Source organism: Erinaceus europaeus, chromosome 1, assembly GCF_950295315.1.
Source record: "Erinaceus europaeus chromosome 1, mEriEur2.1, whole genome shotgun sequence".
In the NCBI taxonomy this organism is placed as follows: Eukaryota; Metazoa; Chordata; class Mammalia; order Eulipotyphla; family Erinaceidae; genus Erinaceus; species Erinaceus europaeus.
In genome coordinates this window covers 149,384,596-149,402,718 of record NC_080162.1, presented here as the reverse complement: position 1 = coordinate 149,402,718, position 18,123 = coordinate 149,384,596, and the positions used below count along the sequence as shown (strand labels likewise).

At 52.3% G+C, this 18,123-nt stretch overlaps 1 protein-coding gene across 2 annotated transcripts in view; it reads right to left on the bottom strand.

The window, feature by feature from the left end:
- Nucleotides 1-15,401, bottom strand: part of RAB6B (RAB6B, member RAS oncogene family) — a 64,317-nt gene extending 48,916 nt beyond the window's left edge. The window contains exon 1 of one of the 2 annotated variants that reach the window (XM_060197005.1): nucleotides 14,960-15,401. In XM_060197005.1, the coding sequence (XP_060052988.1) occupies nucleotides 14,960-15,029 (70 nt within the window). In that variant the 5' untranslated portion in view covers nucleotides 15,030-15,401. The remainder of the gene's footprint in view (nucleotides 1-14,959) is intronic. The other variant, XM_060197010.1, reaches the window with a different exon arrangement.
- Nucleotides 15,402-18,123: the final 2,722 nt, after the last annotated feature.

Here is an 18,123-nt window from a genome sequence, read left to right as displayed (position 1 = left end):
GATTATTGCCACCACATATCCCCCTGGAAAGGCCCTTGCCCCAGCCCCAGCCATGATACCTATTTCTAGGGTTGGCAGGGAAGGGCCTTGCTCCTCTCTGGGGGTGCTGGGCCCAATCTGGAAAGTTGGTGAGAAAAAGGGCTGGAAAGATAGCTCACCTGGATAGTGTGCCTGCTTTGTCTTGCACATGACCCAGGTTCAAGTCTGAACCCCACTGTACTGAAGAAAGCTTCAGTGCTATAACGTCTTCCCCCCATCTCCCTTTTTTTTCTATCTGAAAAATCTGGCTTTGAATGGTGAAGCCTTGACAACTAAAATAAAATATGAATAAAATAAAATAAGTTGGGAAGTGGAACACCCTGTTGAGCAGGGACTCAGGTTCAAGCTCCTGCTCGCTACCCATAGTGATATAATCTGCCCACTCTCACTTTCTGAGCCCTTCTGTACCCCCAAAGAATGCTTCAGTTCTTATCTTATTTTATTTCATTTTATTTTATTTATATATTAAATTATTCCACTAGAGTTATTGGGGGGGGTGTCACTTCACAAGTGGTGAAGCAGGCCTGCAGGTGTCTCTCTCTCTCCATCTCCCCAATTTTTCTCTATCCTATCAAAGTAGAAGAAAAAAAAAAGGAAAAAAATGGCTACCAGGAGTGGTGGATTCATAGTACAGGCACTGAGCCCCAGCAATAACTCTGGTGGAATAAATACAATATAACAGAAATAAAATGAAATAAAATAATCTGAGAACTGAAGCATCCTTTGGGGACACAGGAGGGCTCTGAAAGTGAGTGGGCAGATTTTATCACTGGGTGGGAGGGGACTGCAGCACCCAAATGAGCTCTGGCCTGGATGACAGGCTTGTTACTGACTTGCTAGCTACAAAAGAGAATGGTTTTCTACTCCTCCAAGGCTTGTGTTCATTCACTCTGTTTCTCTCTCCCTTTCTCTCTCTCTCTCTGTAATCATCAGGCTTCACTGCTCTGGGATGACTTTTTCAGAGACAGAGAGACAGAGAAAGAGACAGGAGAAGAGAGAGTGAAAGAAACCACAGCACCGAAGCTTCCTACAGTGTGGTAGAGACTGGGCTCAAACCTGGGCCGTGCACATGGCAAAGCCGTACACTATCCAAATGTTCACCAGGTCAACCTATTCTTTTCACTCCCCAGAGCTAGAGTCCTCTCTTCCCTGCTCACGGCTTTCCTATGACCAGTGACACTCTTCCCACAATGGCGAGGAGCCCCTATTACCCACAGACACACTCACCCATGCCCTTCCCTATGACATTCTGCAGCATCTTCACTGCAGGTGCTGCGGCTGGGTGTCTGGTGCCAGCCTCCAGCTCCAGCTCTACATCTGAGTCTGGGCAAGCCCACCCCACATGCACTGCAGGGTCTCCTCCACTCTGTCGTGGGCAGGCGACCCGGATCTGCCAGGGGCCCAGCTCCTTTCCTTCCCTCACGCCTCCCTGCTGAACAGTGGTCCTAGCTGCAAGGTGCTGGATTCCAGAAACAGAGTGCGAGCACTAGTCATCCCCAAGCCCCTGGCCTCAATGCCGTGGATAGCAGCACCACGGAGCAGCTGGTGGTAAACTCAGCTGCCACTATGTCTGCATGTCCAGGCGGTGCGGCTTGTGGAGGGGTCTGGTCACATGAGGTAGGAACTCTCAGGAAGGCTGCTGGGAGAGAAGCAGAGTGTGTGTGTGTGTGTGTGTGTGTGTGTGTGTGTGTGTGTGTGTGTGTGTGTGTGTGTGTGTGAGAGAGAGAGAGAGAGAGAGACAGAGTTGCGAGATATATGGCTTGTTAACATATGCATCTCAGGTTCAAGCCCCAACACCACAGGGGAGGCGTTATGGCATGGAGGTAAGGGGGGCTGGGGTAAAGGCTCTGGTGCTTTTCTCTCTCTCTAGATGAGAAAGTGGCTTAGAGTTATGAAATTTGTGCCTGCACGATGGCCCAGCTCCACAAATTAAATAAATAAATAGCTCAATGCAACAATACCAACACTCCATTCAGGGAGAGAACCTTATACAATAATGATGATAAATGATTACATAGTAATTATTAATAATAATAACGGCTTAGTTCCCCCTCCTTTTTTGTTTTTTTGAGAAGGGATAGGAGTGTGTCCAGGAGCCACAGGGTCACATGGTGGGGAAGAGCTGGACCAGAAGCATGAGGCAGTGGTGTCTGGAAGGTGGTGCAATGGATAAAGCCTTGGATGTTGAAGCATGAGGTCCTGAATTTGAGCCTGAGCATGGCATGTGCCAGAGTGATGCTCTGGTATTCTCTCTCTCTTTCTCTTTTTCTCTCTAGTACATACTCTTATTTAAATTGCTTTTTACAGGGCAAGGAAGACAGCACAGTGGCCACGCAAAAAGACTTTCCTACCTAAGACTCCAAAGTCTCAGGTTCAATCCTTCATATCATTAAAAACCAGAGTTGAACAGAGCTATGGTTAAATAAAATAATAGTTATTATATAATAATTATAATAAAACAAAAAAATTAAAGGAGTGTGAGGAGGGGTATGTGGCAAACACAGCTTGACTGGCAGTGGGGGTGGAGGTGGGTTTGGGGTAAACCAAACTCCATCTCTGAGGAGAGTTGGGAGGAAAAGAGGGGGCAGAGAGAGGCCAGAGGGCTAGGCCACTCAGCTTCATCATGGAACCTGACTTGGTTCTCAAGGTCAGAGGGAGCTGCTGCTCAGCTTTGCTTTATGGCGGTACTGGAGATTGAACCTGGGACCCCCAGAGCCTCAGACACATATGGTTGTTACAGAAAACACAGTGCTAGCTCCCTGGCCTTCAGAGGGGCCTCAAGTGGAGAGGTAGTGAGAGCACATGTGAACTTGCTGACCCAACCACACACACCACCCAGACCAGCTCCCAGGAGGGTCCCACCTGCGAATCCATGGGCCCAGTCTGGCGGCAGCAAAGACCACACTAACTCACTGCCATTCTGTGACCTCCTTGGGAGGCTACTAGCTTCACAGATGCCAGTGTTCTCCATCTGAACAGCTGTCCCCAGGCCTCAGGTGGCATCTTTGCACCTCCAGCCCATAGCCCTCCATTAGCCAGCCCAAGTCAGAAGGTGGCCCTGGACTGGGCGAAGGATTTGTGCTTCTATCAGTCTTGGGGTGGGGGTGGGGCAGCATCTGCACAAAGTCCTTGCCACTGACAAGGCTCCAGGCCTCATGGAGACACCACTAAACCTGTCTGCTCCTTCTCTCCTTCTGGCCTACTTCTACACAACCAAGAATCTGACCTCAACACTCCACCTCAGCCACCCTGAGCTCAGCAAGGTAGCTCCAGATGAGGGTGCTGACAGCTCTTAGCTGCACCCCAGGGGCTGGTTGGCTCACTGCAGGAGAAACATGGAAACAGGTGAAAACTCCCATTTCAGGCATCCCCCTGGACTCCGAGGTAATTAAGACACCCGCACAGCTCCTTGTTGGATGCTGTAATTAAGTATTTCTTCCCTCTGGCAGACCCTCAGCCACCTGGCCGTCATCCAGGGACCCAGAGGCAGGGAGGACAGGGACAACAGGGCCAGAGCTGGGTGGGGTTATTCCTGGGCCCACCCTGCCCTGTGTCACCCACTCACTTGCCCATCACCTTCCACCCACCTCAAGGGCTGTGGATGCCATCTGGTCCTTTATGTGTTCTGCTGCAAAGAGGGGGAAGAGGGGATGGTGAAGGAGGAAGTCTGGCCTCACACCTGTCTCCCTGACTGGGTGACTGTGGATTTGGGAAAGCACCATAGTCCCCAGAAAAGGAGGAAGAATAGGGCAGACAGGCTATGGACTCCATCAGCATCAAAGGAAGTAAGGAAGGTGAGGAGAGGCAACACGAAATAAGGGGTCCTTGTATCCTGGTGGTGTTGCCAGACTTCAACCCTCCTGGGTGGCTTTTATCAGACAGAAAGGAGGTAGAGAGTCAGGGAAACAGCATAGCGGTTTACACAACAGCACAGGTAACTTTCACACCAAAAGCTCTGAGGTCCCACATTCTGTCCCCAGCAACACTATAAGCCAGAGCTGAGCAGTACTGTGTGCTCTTCTGTCATTCATTAAATTAAACAAAATTTTTTTTAATTGTCACCACAGTTATCACTGGGGGCTCAGTGCTGGCACTATGAATCCACTGCTCCTGATGGCCATTTTTCCCTTTTTATTTTTTTCTTCTTTCCATTTTACTTGATAAGACAGACAGAAATTGAGAGGGGAGGGGAAGAGAGGAAAAGAGAAAGCTAGACACCTACAGACCTGCTTCACTGCCCATGAAGCTTCCCCCCTGCAGGGGGGGAGCTAGGGGTTCAAGTCTGGTAATGTGTGCACCACCTCCTGGACCACCCTCAAATTTCTTTTAAAGAAAGAGAAGAGGAAGGACACCACACTACTGAAGCTTCCCTCAGGGCAATGGGGACCAGGCTGGAACCTGGTCCCCACACATGGCAAAGCAGGTGCATATCTAGGTGAACTATCTTGCCAGAAAGGGTATCTTTCAACCAAAAAAAAAAAATCTTCGGGCACTGACCAAGGACAGTTCCTGGTGGCACCAGAGCACCTGCAGGTACCCTGAGGATGGCCTGTCCTCTCATCATTCTTTCTCCAAAGTGCTTTGAACTCCACCCTGTGGCTGGCAAGGACATAGTGGCCTTCTGGGGCTCCACAGGGTCTCCTTCTCCAGCTTCCTTTGTCCCCTTTTTAATCTCTCTCTCTCTCTCTCTCTCTTCCTTTCTTCCCCACCAAGGAACCCCAGTCCTCATGTATAAGTAAAGTGTGTGCTCTGACCCATCAGGAGATATTTACATATCACACATCTGACAAAGAACTGATAATCAAACACCTATGAAGAATTCAGACAGCTCAACAACAAGAACACAAAATGACCCAGTAATAAAGTGGGCACAAGCTCTGAAAAGACAGTTTCCTCAAGAAGAGATACATCTGCCCCACAGACACATGAAGAGATATTCTGCCTCACTCCCCACTAGAGAAATGCAAATGACCACCATGTTGAGATTCCAGCTCATATCTGGGAAGGGCTCACATCAACACATCAAGAGAACCTGAGTAGCATCCTTTCTCTGCAGGGCTAGTCTGAGGTGTCTGGAGAGGGTTTCAGCAGCCCACCACCCCTTGGAAACTCTCTTCAAATCCCCCCAGGTCAGAAGTTCACACTGGACAGAACCAGGGTGCCTGCTCTCCCAACCCTGCATCATCAGACTCCCACACAGATACCTCACTTCCCTTCCCTCCTCAGGGCACCCCAACTGCCTAAGGGGGGCAATTGTTTCTTCCTGCCCACCTGACCTGGCCTGCAGGGACCTCTTTCTCCTCAGCAAATAGCTTGCCTTCTCTCCAAGCCCCAGAAGGAAGAGTCCCCTTAAGGCCTAGGCACATGGGGGGAGAGGGGGTTCTGCCAGACCCCCTTCACATGACGTCCCTATGAAGCACCCCCCAGCTGTGAGACCCCCCTCCTTATCCTCCACAGGGGAAATGGAAAGACAGTTATCCCCAAGCTGCAAGCTCCTTTCTTTTTTTTTAAATATTTTATTTATTATTTATTGCCTTTTGTTGCCCTCGTTTTATTGTTGTAGTTATGATTGATGTCATTGTTGTTGGATAGGACAGAGAGAAATGGAGAGAGGAGGGGAAGACAAAGAGGAGGAGAGAAAGATAGATACCTGCAGACCTGCTTCACCGCTTGTGAAGCGATTCCCCTGCAGGTGGGGAGCCAGGGTCTCGAACCGGGATCCTTCAGCCAGTCCTTGTGCTTTGCGCCACCTGGGCCCAACCCACTGCGCTACCGCGGACTCCCTGCAAGCTCCTTTCTTAGAGTGAACTACCAGAGGCTTTGTCTATTGCCTAGAGCCTGGGGGATGGCTGTCTCTATTTTTTATTTTTCTTGTTCTGGAGGCTTGGTACATACATGATTCCACTGCTCCCTAGAAGATCCCTCCCTCCCTCCCTCCCTTCTTTTGCTTCTTTCTTTCATAAAGAAGAAGACAGAGTGAAGGGGGAGCACAACAGGACTTTTGTATTATCTGTGGAGCTTCCCTGATGCCATGGTGCTTTCCTGTGATACTGGGGCTCAAACCCAGGGCCTCAGGCATGGTAGAGCAAGCACTCTATTGTATGAGCTCTCTAAGTCCCTGTCTGGGTCTTGGTAGAAAGCTGTGGTCTCCAGCACAGAAGAACACATAAGGGATGTCTTTCACTTGTTTGTTTTGTCCACAAGGGCTGCCATTGGGGCTAGGTGCCTGTATGATGTCTCTACCACTCCCAGTGGTTCCCCGCCCCCACCTTTGTTATTTGTCTGTTTGGGAAAGAGACAGAGAGAAATTGAGATGAAAGGGGAGGTAGAGAGGAAGAGAGAGACATCTGCAGCACTGCTCCACTACTTATGAAGGTCCCCCCTGCAGGTGGGGGCTGGGGGTTGGAGCCTGGGTCCTTGTGCATGATAAGGTGTCTTCTCTACCAAGTGTGCCATTGCCTAGCACCAGGCTGTCTTCCCTTCTTACCACCCACATCACCCACTGGGCTTCTGATTCTTTGCACTTCCTGGAAGTAACCCTCGCCTCAGGCTCTCATCCCTAAGCCCAACCTCCACACCCTTCCAAGTGAGGCCTCATCTGCTTCCAGCCAGTCCCCAGGGTATGTCATCACCTGGGAACAGGTGGCACCTAGCCCAAGACACGTGGCTGAGTCCCCTGGGATCCCACCAGCCTAGTTACCAAGAGACCAGGATAAATATGCTTTTCTGCTAAAAATAAATCACTTGCCTAAGATGACAGCATATCTGTGGCAGCAAAAACTCACTTTTCAAAAAGATCCCATTTAGCTGAGAGCAGAAGTGACAAAGGGCATTAAAAACTTCGATGGAGAACTTTTCATAGTGGCCCTGGAGGTGGTGCAGCGGGTAAGGCTCTCAAACATGAGGTCCAGAGTTCGATTCTGGGCACTGCATGTGCCAGAGTGATACTCTGGTTCTCTTCCTCTCTTTCATTAATAAATAAATAGCTCTTAAAGGAAAAGAAGGAGCTGGAGAGATAGCATAATGGTTCTGCAAAAGACTTTCATGCCTGAGGCTCTGGGGTCCCAGGTTCAATCCACAGCACCACCCTAACCCAGAGATGAGCAGTGCTCTGGTCTTGTTCTCTGTAATCTTTCTCTTTGTATCTCCCTCATTAAAAAAAAGTAAATAAACAAAACATTTTAAAAGAAAGAAAGGAAAAAAAGGAAAGAACCTTTTTTTTTTTCTTTTCTTGCCTCCAGGGTTATTGCTGGGGCTCAGTGCCTGCATCATGAATCCACTGCTCCTGGAGGCCATTTTCCCCCTTTGTTGCCCTTGTTGCATTTATTATTGTTATTGTTGCTGTCCTTTGTTATTGGATAGGACAGAGAGAAATGGAGAGAGGAGGGGAAGACAGAGAGGGGGAGAGAAAGACAAACACCTGCAGACCAGCTTCATCACCTGTGAATGGACTCCCCTGTAGGTGGGGAGCCGGGAGATCGAACCAGGATCCTTGTGCCAATCCTTGAGCTTTGTGCGCTTAACCCACTGTGCCACCACCCAACCCCCTGAAAGAACCTTTCTTAGGCATCCGTAGGACTTCTGGTCTCTAGCCTTGTCTTCCCTGCCCAGTCCTGGGGAGCAGGTACTGGCTTACTGGCTTATGGCTACAGTCCCCTTAGGCTAAGGTGACCCCTTCCCAGCAGCCTGTCTCTGGGGAGCTAACAAAGCTGCCTCTCTTGGGGAAGCTACTCCCTCACAACCACCCCCAGAACACCTCCATCTTGCCTCCTCTTGTCGAGAAAGGGAAATGCTGCCACAGGGCCACAAGGAGGTGGCCATGTGTTTCTGATAGTGGCTTCCCTGCTTCTGCATCCTCCCCCAACTCTCCGTCCTTGGCTCCTCTTCACATGAAGTCCACCTGAACAGTCTCTCTGAACCATTCACATTGAGGCCACATGGCCTGGAACATTCAATGGTTCAGTCACTACGAAACCCTGAGGCTCCCAGGATGCACCCCACACACACACTCCAACTCAGGCCTGCACCCAGCCAGAGTGCAAAGTGTCAGCAGTGCTGGCCAGTAGAAATGCTCATAGCTGGCTGAGGAAAGGCAAGAATGACAAAACAAGGGGGGGGGGGCTTTTTCTGTTGTATCTTAACAGAACTCACGGCAATCTGGGGGCTGCATATGATCCTGACAGTCAAATCAGCAAAGGATGGCCATTAACGGGGCCAGCAGGTGGCTTACCCCATAGAAAACAGATGTTAGCATGTACAAGGACCTGGGTTCAATCCCCAGGCTACTATGTGGGAATATTTACAGGGGGCAGGTTTCATGAGCATTGGAGCAGTGCTGCAGTGCCTCTCCTCCTTTCTATCCTTCTCTCTCTCTCTCTGCCTCTCTAGAGCAGGGGCGAGGAATGTCCAACCTGCAGGCCACAGAAGTCCTATAAAATACTTGGGTCTGGCCCAGCTTCTTCAGAACAACAAGTGTTGATTTTTTTTTTTATTTATTCCCTTTTGTTGCCCTTGTTGTTTTATTGTTGTAGTTATTATTGTTATTGTCGTCGTTGTTGGATAGGACAGAGAGAAATGGAGAGAGGAGGGGAAGACAGAGAGGAGGAGAGAAAGATAGACACCTGCAGACCTGCTTCACCGCCTGTGAAGTGACTCCCCTGCGGGTGGGGAGCCGGGGTTCGAACCGGGATCCTTATGCTGGTCCTTGTGCTTTGCGCCACCTGCGCTTAACCCGCTGCGCTGCGCTACAGCCCGACTCCCCTACAAGTGTTGATTTTTAAGTTGATCATTCTGTGTGGCCCGCGAGTCATGTCATAAATATCCAAATGGACTTTGGCCAAAAAAAGGTTGCCTATCCCTTGTTTAGTGCATCTGTTCATGACCAGGGAAACATTTCCCCATTAGAACTGAGGGTATCCTGATTTTCCAGAGAGCTGCCATCTTTTTCCTTTTGAGACTTGAATATATGGTGGGGAAAAAAAAAAAAAAAAACCTGTTCTAATTGGTCCTTAATTCTGAGTTTGCTGTTGATGTAGAGCCAGATATGATAACAAACAGCTGATCTAGATTCTAGACAAGAGCAAAAAAAAGAAAGAAAAGAAAAGATCACTAAGAGCAGCAGTACAGTAATGCTGGCACTGAACCCCAGAGATAACCCTGGTGGCAAATTAATAATAAATAAATAAGTGGTGGTGGCTCATCTGGTAGAGAGCACACACCTTGTTTGAGGACTCAAATCCAAGCCCCTGGTGCTCATCTGTAGATATCTATCTATCTATCTCTATCTCTCTCTCCCTCCCCCTCCCTTTCTCTCTCTCTCTGTTTCTCACCCTCTATCAAAAAGGGGAAGGGGGAAGGCCACTGGCTATGGTGGAGTCATGCAAACACCAAGACCCAGTGATAGGCCTGGTGGCACACAAAAAAAGTCATTACTATAAAACATAGTTGCTTCTGTCTCTCCTTGTCAGTTCCTATGTCCCTGTCACCAGTGTTGAGGGCACTGTTTTTTTCTTATACCACATGCAGGCTAATGTTCACCTGTCTGCCTAGCTTCCTCTCACCTCACATACATGGCTTTAAACAAATAAAGCATGGGATCCTGGGTTGTGCCCAATACCCTAGACCCCTCTAATGCCAGCCACTGAGGCATGAGCTGGGAGACCATGATGCAGGGCAGTATGACAAGTCACTCCCACTTGGAAAATCAACAGGTTTGGAAGTTTCCTTTCTGCCTCCTCCATCTGGTAGCTTCACTGCCTCTCCCCATTCCTTCGGAGTTGGGCAGGGATGGGGTGCACAGAGAACACTGGCTCCAAAAGGTGCGCTGTGGGTTGGCATAGACAGGACTCCCTCAGCCTGACACCTGCACCAGCACCATGAGCGATGCTGGCCGGCCTCCCCTGGCCAAGGAAGCAGCAGGTGTCAGGAGCAAGCTTCCTAGTTCCCAGCAGCCTTCACAACTGATCTCCACATGGGCACCAGTGCACACAACACGCATAATCACTTCACTTTCCAATCCAGATGCTTCTAGGAGACAGACCTCCTGCAGGTGGGGAGGAGGACAGATGACTGAGACCCTTTTCCTTAAGAGGCCTTCATTCATCCAAAAATGGCTTAAAACTCGATGGGGGCTTTGTACTCTGAGAAGTGAATACACATTTAAAAATCCTGAGTCATTGAGACTAAGGGGCAGCCTGTGGTTGTTATCTGACATGCTCACAAAGCTCTTTGGGGACCCAGGAGGGCTGGGCACTGCAGGAGGTGCAGGTAATGGAGGAGGCGTAACAAAGAAGGCTTGGCATGGGCCTGGGAGGTGGCTCAGCAGGTCAAGTGCATGTCTTGCTGTGCACAAGGCCCTGAGTTCCAGCCCCAGCACCACATGGGCGTACTGTGTAACCACAGCACCAAGGGAGGATGTGGATGATGGAGTGGTGATGCAATCTCTCTCTTCCTGCCTCTCTTTCTCTCCTCTTTCTCTCACTCTAACTCTCTGTCTTTAGCAGTGCTGGGGCCTGGCACACATACAATTCCATTTTACTTAATTTTACTTGGGAGAGAGAGAGAGAAACAGAGAGGCCAGGAGACCTCAGCACTGCTCCATCACCCATGGAGCTTTCCCTGGTGCTATTACGTTCCTATATGGTGCCAGGGCTCAAACCTGGGGGCCTTCTGCATAGTGAGACAGATGCCCTGCCAGGTGCACGATCTCCTGGCTCCCTCATTCTTCCTCTCTCCCCCTCAAATGTAAAAATTGGTACTGGGAATTTCCTAGTGCATTAAAAAGGAAAGAGGAGGAGGGGAAGAGGAGGGAGAGAAGGATGAGAAGGAAGAAAGAGGAGAAAAATAAGGAAGAGGACAGGGAAAAGGAGGAGCAGGAGGGGACTTCAGGGCAGACTTCAGATACAGCCACCAGGCTGCCCATGTGGCAGTAGGGGGTTGAGAGGGAAGGCAGGGTGAGGTAGGGAGGGTGATCCTCTCAGGTGGTGAGAGCCACTGAACCGAGGACAGGGCTCCAACCTTGCACCAGCACCCAGATACCCAGAGCAGACATTGCCTACAGACACAGTACCTCCCAAGTCCAAGGAAGCCCTGCTGACAGCTGCACCCAAAGCTGGCCTCACATAGTACAGGTAGGGGCTCCCCTAACAGCTGTCCTGCCCCACCAAAGTCTCGGGGACCTTTGCTGCAGTGACAGTCACAGACATGTGCTTCCCCATGGGCCATCCATTCCATCAGGCCAGACACACACTTGGGAGCTGATAGAGAAACAGATGATGGGGAGGGAGGGAGGGGAGCGGGGGCAGGAGAGAGGGGCCGAGTGACTACAGGAAGGACAGGAAGGACAAAGGCAGTGGTGGGCAGGGTCCCAGGAGCACCCAGTGTGCTTGGAATGGCAGGGGTGGAGATGGGGAGAAGCAAATTGCTGGTTGCTCCACAGGGGGCCACAGGCAGAGCTGTCCTGCCCATTCACCCCTGTACTGGAAGGGGGGCTCAGAAGAGGCCAGCAGGCAGACGCATCCTGCTCCCCTCCTCTAACCACCAGCAGCTCTCCCCACTTAGACACCTGCTGGGGACAGTCTTCCCTTCATGTCTCCTAGTGTCCCATTCGGGACTGGCAGCATGCCCAACACTCCCATCAGTACCCAGGCACAGCCAGTGGGCAAAAGAGTCATCTGGGGCTGGGGAGACAGCATAATGGTTCTGGAAAAGAAAAACTTTCATGCCTGAGGCCCTGATGTCTCGGGTTAAATCTCCAAGCCAGAAGCTGAGCAGTTCTCTGGTCTCTGTCATTGAGAAATAATAAATATTTTTAAGAGAGAGAAAAAGAGAGTAATCTGAGCACCAGCAGGACTATACGGCCCTGCCTCCTTCAAGGAACCTCCTCACCCCACACCCAGGGTACCCTCCCCACAGTGTCCCCTACTGTCAGGCAGAGAGCAGGAGTCTTGGGCTATGAAGGGCAGGGAGGTGTCCTCTGCAGAACAACACCTCAAGGCTCCCCACTGAAGCAGGTCATTGGCTATATATATGATAAAGAGGAATTGAGAAGGAAAGGGGAGACAGAGAGGGAGAAAGACAGACATCTGTAGACCTACTTCACCATTCATACTGTTCCCCTACTGCAGGTGGGGACCAGAGGCTTGAACCTGGGTTCTTGTGCATGATGGCAAACGTGCTCCATGTGGTATACCACTGCTCAGCCCCTTCTTTTCTCTTTTTAAAGGGTGATTTTTTTGTGCTAGGGATTGAACTAGGGACCTTGGGGGACCTTGGGCATGTAAGTCTGATGCCCCACCAGTTGAGCTATTTCCCCAGCTGGTCCAAATATCTTTTGAGGCCTGGCTCCACCCATGGGCCTTAAGAGAGACTGTCACTTTGGCAGGTGCAGGGACCAGAGAAGGGTCCCTCCCTCCAGCCCAGGGAACTCGGTTCAGACAGGCAAACCCAATCTGCTGCTCTAGAAGGTTCCTTGAAGCTCAGGTCTCCTGAGGTCCCCAAGCACAGTAGGGAGGATGAGTCAGGGTGGGAGAGAGCCAGGTCTTGGAGGCCACACTGTGGCACAGGTAAGCACAAAGGGCAACCATATGCAGGACAGAAGTGGCAGATCCCCTCTCGATACTTCTGGGATGCGTGTGTCCCCTACCTAACTTGCCCACCCCCCAAAAAAGCTTTGAAAAATCCCAAGTGAAAACCTTCCTAGTGACACAAGGGAGGTGGAGACTCTGAAGGTCTAAGTGTGCTTGGCAGGAAAGCCAGGAGTGACCAGTCTCACTTACAGTGATGCCTTTGTCCCACAAGCCCTGTCCCTAGCCAGCTGGCCCACTCCACCCACCAGATCACAATGACTACAGGACCTCGCTGGGTGGTGACCACTCTTCCTCTACAGGGGGCTCCATGATTCTGGGCTTCTCCAAGTCAAGGTCACCTGGCTCCCCAATGATAGGCTAGAGGTTGGGAAGAGGGGCTATGGGTCCCTGCCCCAGGAGGATTAATAGCTTTCAAGGAGACCCTGGGCCAGTCTTCCTCTGTCCCTGGGAGTCATCAAACAATGTGTGTGTGGGGACAGGAACCCATCTCTTAAGCCTTTAGCTTTCATCTTTGTGATTTTCAGGGTCAAGGGGTTTGGAGGGCTCAGCTGGGGCTTCAGCCCATCAGAGGGCTTTTTTGGTTTTAAAGGATCTATATATTTATCAGTGAGAAAGAGAATGGAGAACTAACATGAGTTGCTGGGAGTTGAACTTGGGACCTCAGCACCTTATCCATTGCACCACTGCCCAGATGGCCCATCAGGGATTCTAAGAGCCCAACATTTTCAGTCTCTAGAAATACCCTCACCAACCCCCGGACCCTTCCTGAAGCATGTCCAGACTTAGAATAAACAAATGTCAGCCTGCCCCCCACCCCCCACCCCCAGCCTCCCAGCACCTCCTGTAATCCAGGCTTTTGGGAAGCAGGAAGGAAGAGAAGCAACCATTTTAGAGAAACAGAGGCTGAGAGGTCTTGGCACCTGCTCTGGGCAGCCCAGCCAGGAACTATACTCCAGGACTTGAACTCAGGTTCCTGCAGAGCTCAGCAAGACCAGCCAGGCTTGGGCAGTGCAGACCACCAGTCAGTCCTTCCAGCTACTGGGAACAGTTACCTCTGAAAGAAATCTATGCTGATTAGAATTCAGCACCCAGGGCACAGGAGGGTGGGCTGGAGCCACCACCCCCACCCAGCTCTAGCCCACCCTCCTGTGCCCTGGGTGCTGAATGCCCAGCCTGCTCTCCAACCCCCATCCTTCCCAAAAGGAATGAGGGACAGACCCGCGCTGGGCCCCCTTCTCTGAGCCATCCATCCAAGGCGACCAGCAATGGCAGAGAGGACAGACACACGGACACACACACACAAACACACACACCCAGACACACGTCACAGCAACACTGTCCCTGTGCCTGGGCCCACCAGGCCCTTCAAGGCTGCCTGGGTTGGGTGCCAAACCCAATGTACTGGGTGGGTCGGCAGAGCTAGACCTGCCCACCCACCCACCCCAGCCCTGTCCTGCGTTCAGATGGGGGAAGGGCAAGGCAAGGCTCAGTTTATCCCCCCTACAACCCCAGTGAGAGGTCTCAGGGAGGATGCCTCTCCCTACAGGTGTCAGAGGGGTCCCCACTCTCCCCATCTGAGAACCCAGCCTGAGATGCTTTGCCAGGCGGCAGGGAAGCCGTGTGGCTCCCCGCCCCCACCCTGGCCGGCTGCCACGCTGACCTCCCCTCCCCCAAGAAGGCTGGGGAGCCGGAGGGAGGTGGGGGTGGGAAGCGCCAGCCCGCAGAGCTCTGGGGAGGGGTGCTGTGAAGCCCGGCAGGCAGGGCGTGTCACCTGCTCCTTTTCTCTGCCCAGAGCCAGGCTGCAAGGCATCCAGACATGAGGTGCCCCCAGTCCCCCCCTTCCACAATCTGCCTGGACTTGGGAACCCTCGCTGTCATCGCCCAGGGCGCCCCTACCCACCCAGCCCCATAAAGGTTTACACAGGCCCGCAGGTCTAGAACCTTCGGTGCCCGTCAGTAAGGGGAAGGCAGGTGTCTGCACCCCCTCTTTCCTCGGGAGACAGGTGTCGCCGGTCATCAACACGCACAGTCCGCGGAGATCCCCTCGGGGTGGGGGGGACAGACGCCGGAGCCCCGCCTCGCATCGTCCTCCATAGAGGGGCGCTCCTGCCCCTTGCGGCCCCCGCCCCCCGCAGCCCTGCCGCAGTGTGAGCGGCCGCCGCCCTCCGCCGCCGGCACCTGCCCAGCCCCTCCCGGCCCCTCCCGGCCCCGCCCGGCCCCGCGCCCCCGCAACCCGCACCCCGCCCAAGCGGGCACCCACCTCCAGCGCCCCATCCTGCCCTTTGGGAGCTGGGGTCCCAGCGGGGTGCTCTGCCGGGGGTGGGGGTACTCACCGCTCTGTTCCCCCAGGAACACCAACTTGAATTTTCTCAGTGGGTTCCCAAAATCTCCCCCTGCGGACATGGTGCCGGCGGGCAGGCGGGCGGGCAGACGGGCGGGAGCGGCGAGGGCGCGGGCGGGGAGCGGCCGGCGGTGCTGGAGCCGAGGGGAGGGCGCTGCGTCCCTGCGCGCCCGCTGTGTCCCGGCCGGGCCTGCGGCTGCGTGTCCAGCGGGCGCGGAGGAGGAGCTGCGCGGGCGGCGGCGGAGGGCGGCGGTGCAGGGCGCGCTCTGGACCCCGGCGCGGGCGGGCGGAGCGGGGCTCAGGGACGCGGGCGGCGGGCGGAGGAGCGCTCTCCCCGGCCGCCTCCTCCCCCTCCTCCCCCTTCTCCGCCGGCGCCTGCGCTCTCGCTCTCCTCAGCCTCTGATGTCATTGCGGGGCTAGGGGGCGTCTGCCCGCCCACCCAGACACCCAACCACCCAACCACCCAACCACCCAACCACCCAACCCCGCCCGCACCCCGGCGGGAGGGGCCGTCTCGCCGCGCCTGCTGGAGGACCCTGGATTGGCACCCCCATCCCTCTGACGTCTGCTTTCCCACTCTCCCTCTTTCTCTATATTCGGAAAATAAATAAATAAATAAATAAATAAATAAATACATAAATAAATAAATAAATAAATAAATAAATGGCATGCAGTCTTAGGGGACATTTGTCTGTGGTCATTAAACCTGCATGTCAGTGTCCCCCATCCTTCTGCACAACCCTGATGTAGAGGCCACAGCTGTCACACTCGGAGGCCCCAACTCCCATCACCCAACACCCACCCAACATCCACCCAACTCTCACTGCCCACAAACCCCTCCTGGAGTGCCTCTCTGGGACCCTGGGTGCACTCCCAGTACCTGGACAGCCAGAGGAGAAGGCACGAATCATGGGTGTGCCCACCTTGGAAGAGGAAGAGCAGTGGTGCCCTGAATGCCACTGTGGCCACGTCCAGGACAGTGCCCTGGATTTTTTATACTGCCTCCCCGCCCTGCCCTAGGGTGACAGTGACATTGTTGACCTTGGTAATTAGGTGTCTGCAGACAATAGCTCTTGACTGACAGCTCAATGACCTCCCATTTGCCCCATCATCACCTGACCCATGGAGACACTCAAGGTGACTTGTGAATGGACAGAAGCCAAGAACAAAAGCTCAGGGTTTGGGGCAGCCTCTGCCCCCATCCCATGGCCGTCTGAATAATGAGGCTCTACGGAGTTGCCGTTTTTGTTTGTTTGATTGTTTTTTGTTTTGTTTTGTTTTGTTTTTTGCTGTCTTGCCACCAGTGGTCCCTTTTTGCAGATGCTCAGTGAACACTGATTTGGGATTCTAATCCAGATGTTTGGGAACCAGGCTTAAGTGTTTGCTTGTATATAGAGAGAAGTGACCATCCCTGAAGAGATTTTCTGGGTGCCTCCGGAAGTTCCTTTTTTCTAGGGATACTTGTTTATTTGTTTTAGATAGAGACAGAGGGAGAGAGAGAGAGAGAGAGAGAGAGAGAGAGAGAACAACACCAAAACTTGCTTCATTGCAGTGGAAGTCAGGTTTAAATTGCTGGGTTGTGCACATGACAAAGCAGCATACTAACCAAGTGAGCTATTAGAGCACACGTGGTGCAAAGCGCAAGGTCCGGTGTAAGGATTCCTGGTCTAGGCTCTCCCTCCACTTCCCCTCCCCACCTGCAAGGGAGTCGCTTCACAGGCGGTGAAGCAGGTCTGCAGGTGTCAAAAAAAAAAACAAAAAACACAAACCAAGTGAGCTATTCCACTGACTCTCAGGAGACACTGGTTACCCTTTTTCTACTTCCAGGAAGCTTGCCTGAGATGTCTCCTAATCTATCCTCCTCTGTTTACCTAGAACCTCTCCCCTTGCTTCTTAAAAACCAGAGAGTGAGGGTCCAGCAGAGAGCCCACCTGGAAAGATGCCTACCCTGTTAGACAGGTATGAGCCTGGGTCCCATAGCACCGGGAAACTCTTAGGTTCTGTGATGTCTTTCCTTCTCTCCTCCTGACTACAGTGAAAGAGTTGACCTAGAGTGGGAAGGCCTGGTGACAATAATGATGACAAGAATAACAACAAAACAGAGAAGGGGCTGGATAGTATCCACCCAGTAGAGTGCACATATCTCTGTAGACAAACACCTAGGTTCAAGTGACGGGTACAGTGCCCACTTGCAGGATTAAGGTTCATGAGAAGTGCAGAAGTACTGCAGGTATGTCTCTCCCTTTCTCCAACCCCCTCCCTCTCAAAAAAAAGGGGAGGTGGACTCCAGGAACAGTGGAGCTGTGCAGGCACTCAGGTGGCAAAATCAACAAACCACCCCAGAGAGTGAGTTCCATGGATAGGCTTCATTGCTGGCTCACCAGGACTCAGAGCTTAGTAAATAACTGTTATTGTTTGAATGACTGTCTAAAACTCAGATCAGATAACTGTTGCATTTCTCAGTGCCCTGGGCTCCGAAGGAAGACATACACCCCTCCACCACCAACAACAACCTATAGTCCTTCCTATGAGCAATTCCTCCACAATAGAGCCAGGAGAGTGACTGGAGAAGGTGCCCAGCCAGGCCACAGTTCTCTAGCCTGTCCCTTATAGTACCCGGTGCCCCATTCCCATCTCCTCTCACTGAAACCCCTTGGGCCCTCATAGATGGAGTACTTTCTTCTGGGTATGTCTGGACAAGCTCTTCAGTTCTGATCTCTTGCCCTTCCATGTCATAGGTGAGGCACAAACCTCTGAACCTGAGTCACTCTGGTAACAGCCAGATCCTACTGGACTGACCCAAGGCCAGAATCTTTGCAACACATTGCCAGAATTTTCTCGGGCCAGACAGCAAAACCCTATCCCTGGTGACTTCAAACACAGCAGCACTGACTGGCTTTCTTTTTGCATGGAAACTGGTAGTTGTGAATTCAACCAGTCAGCAATATCCCATCTCTCTCTCCCTTCCCCGCTCCTCCCTCCCCTCCCCCACTCCTCCCCTCTCTCTCTTTCTCCCTTCCTCTCTTTTTTCCATTGCTCACCTCCCTTTATTTGAGGATCCCCAAGCAGCCAGCCAGTCTTTCTCCAGGTGGCAAGAATCAAGTAGATACATTGCACAGGTTTGATTTCATGCCAGGCTGTTCTCCATATATCAGC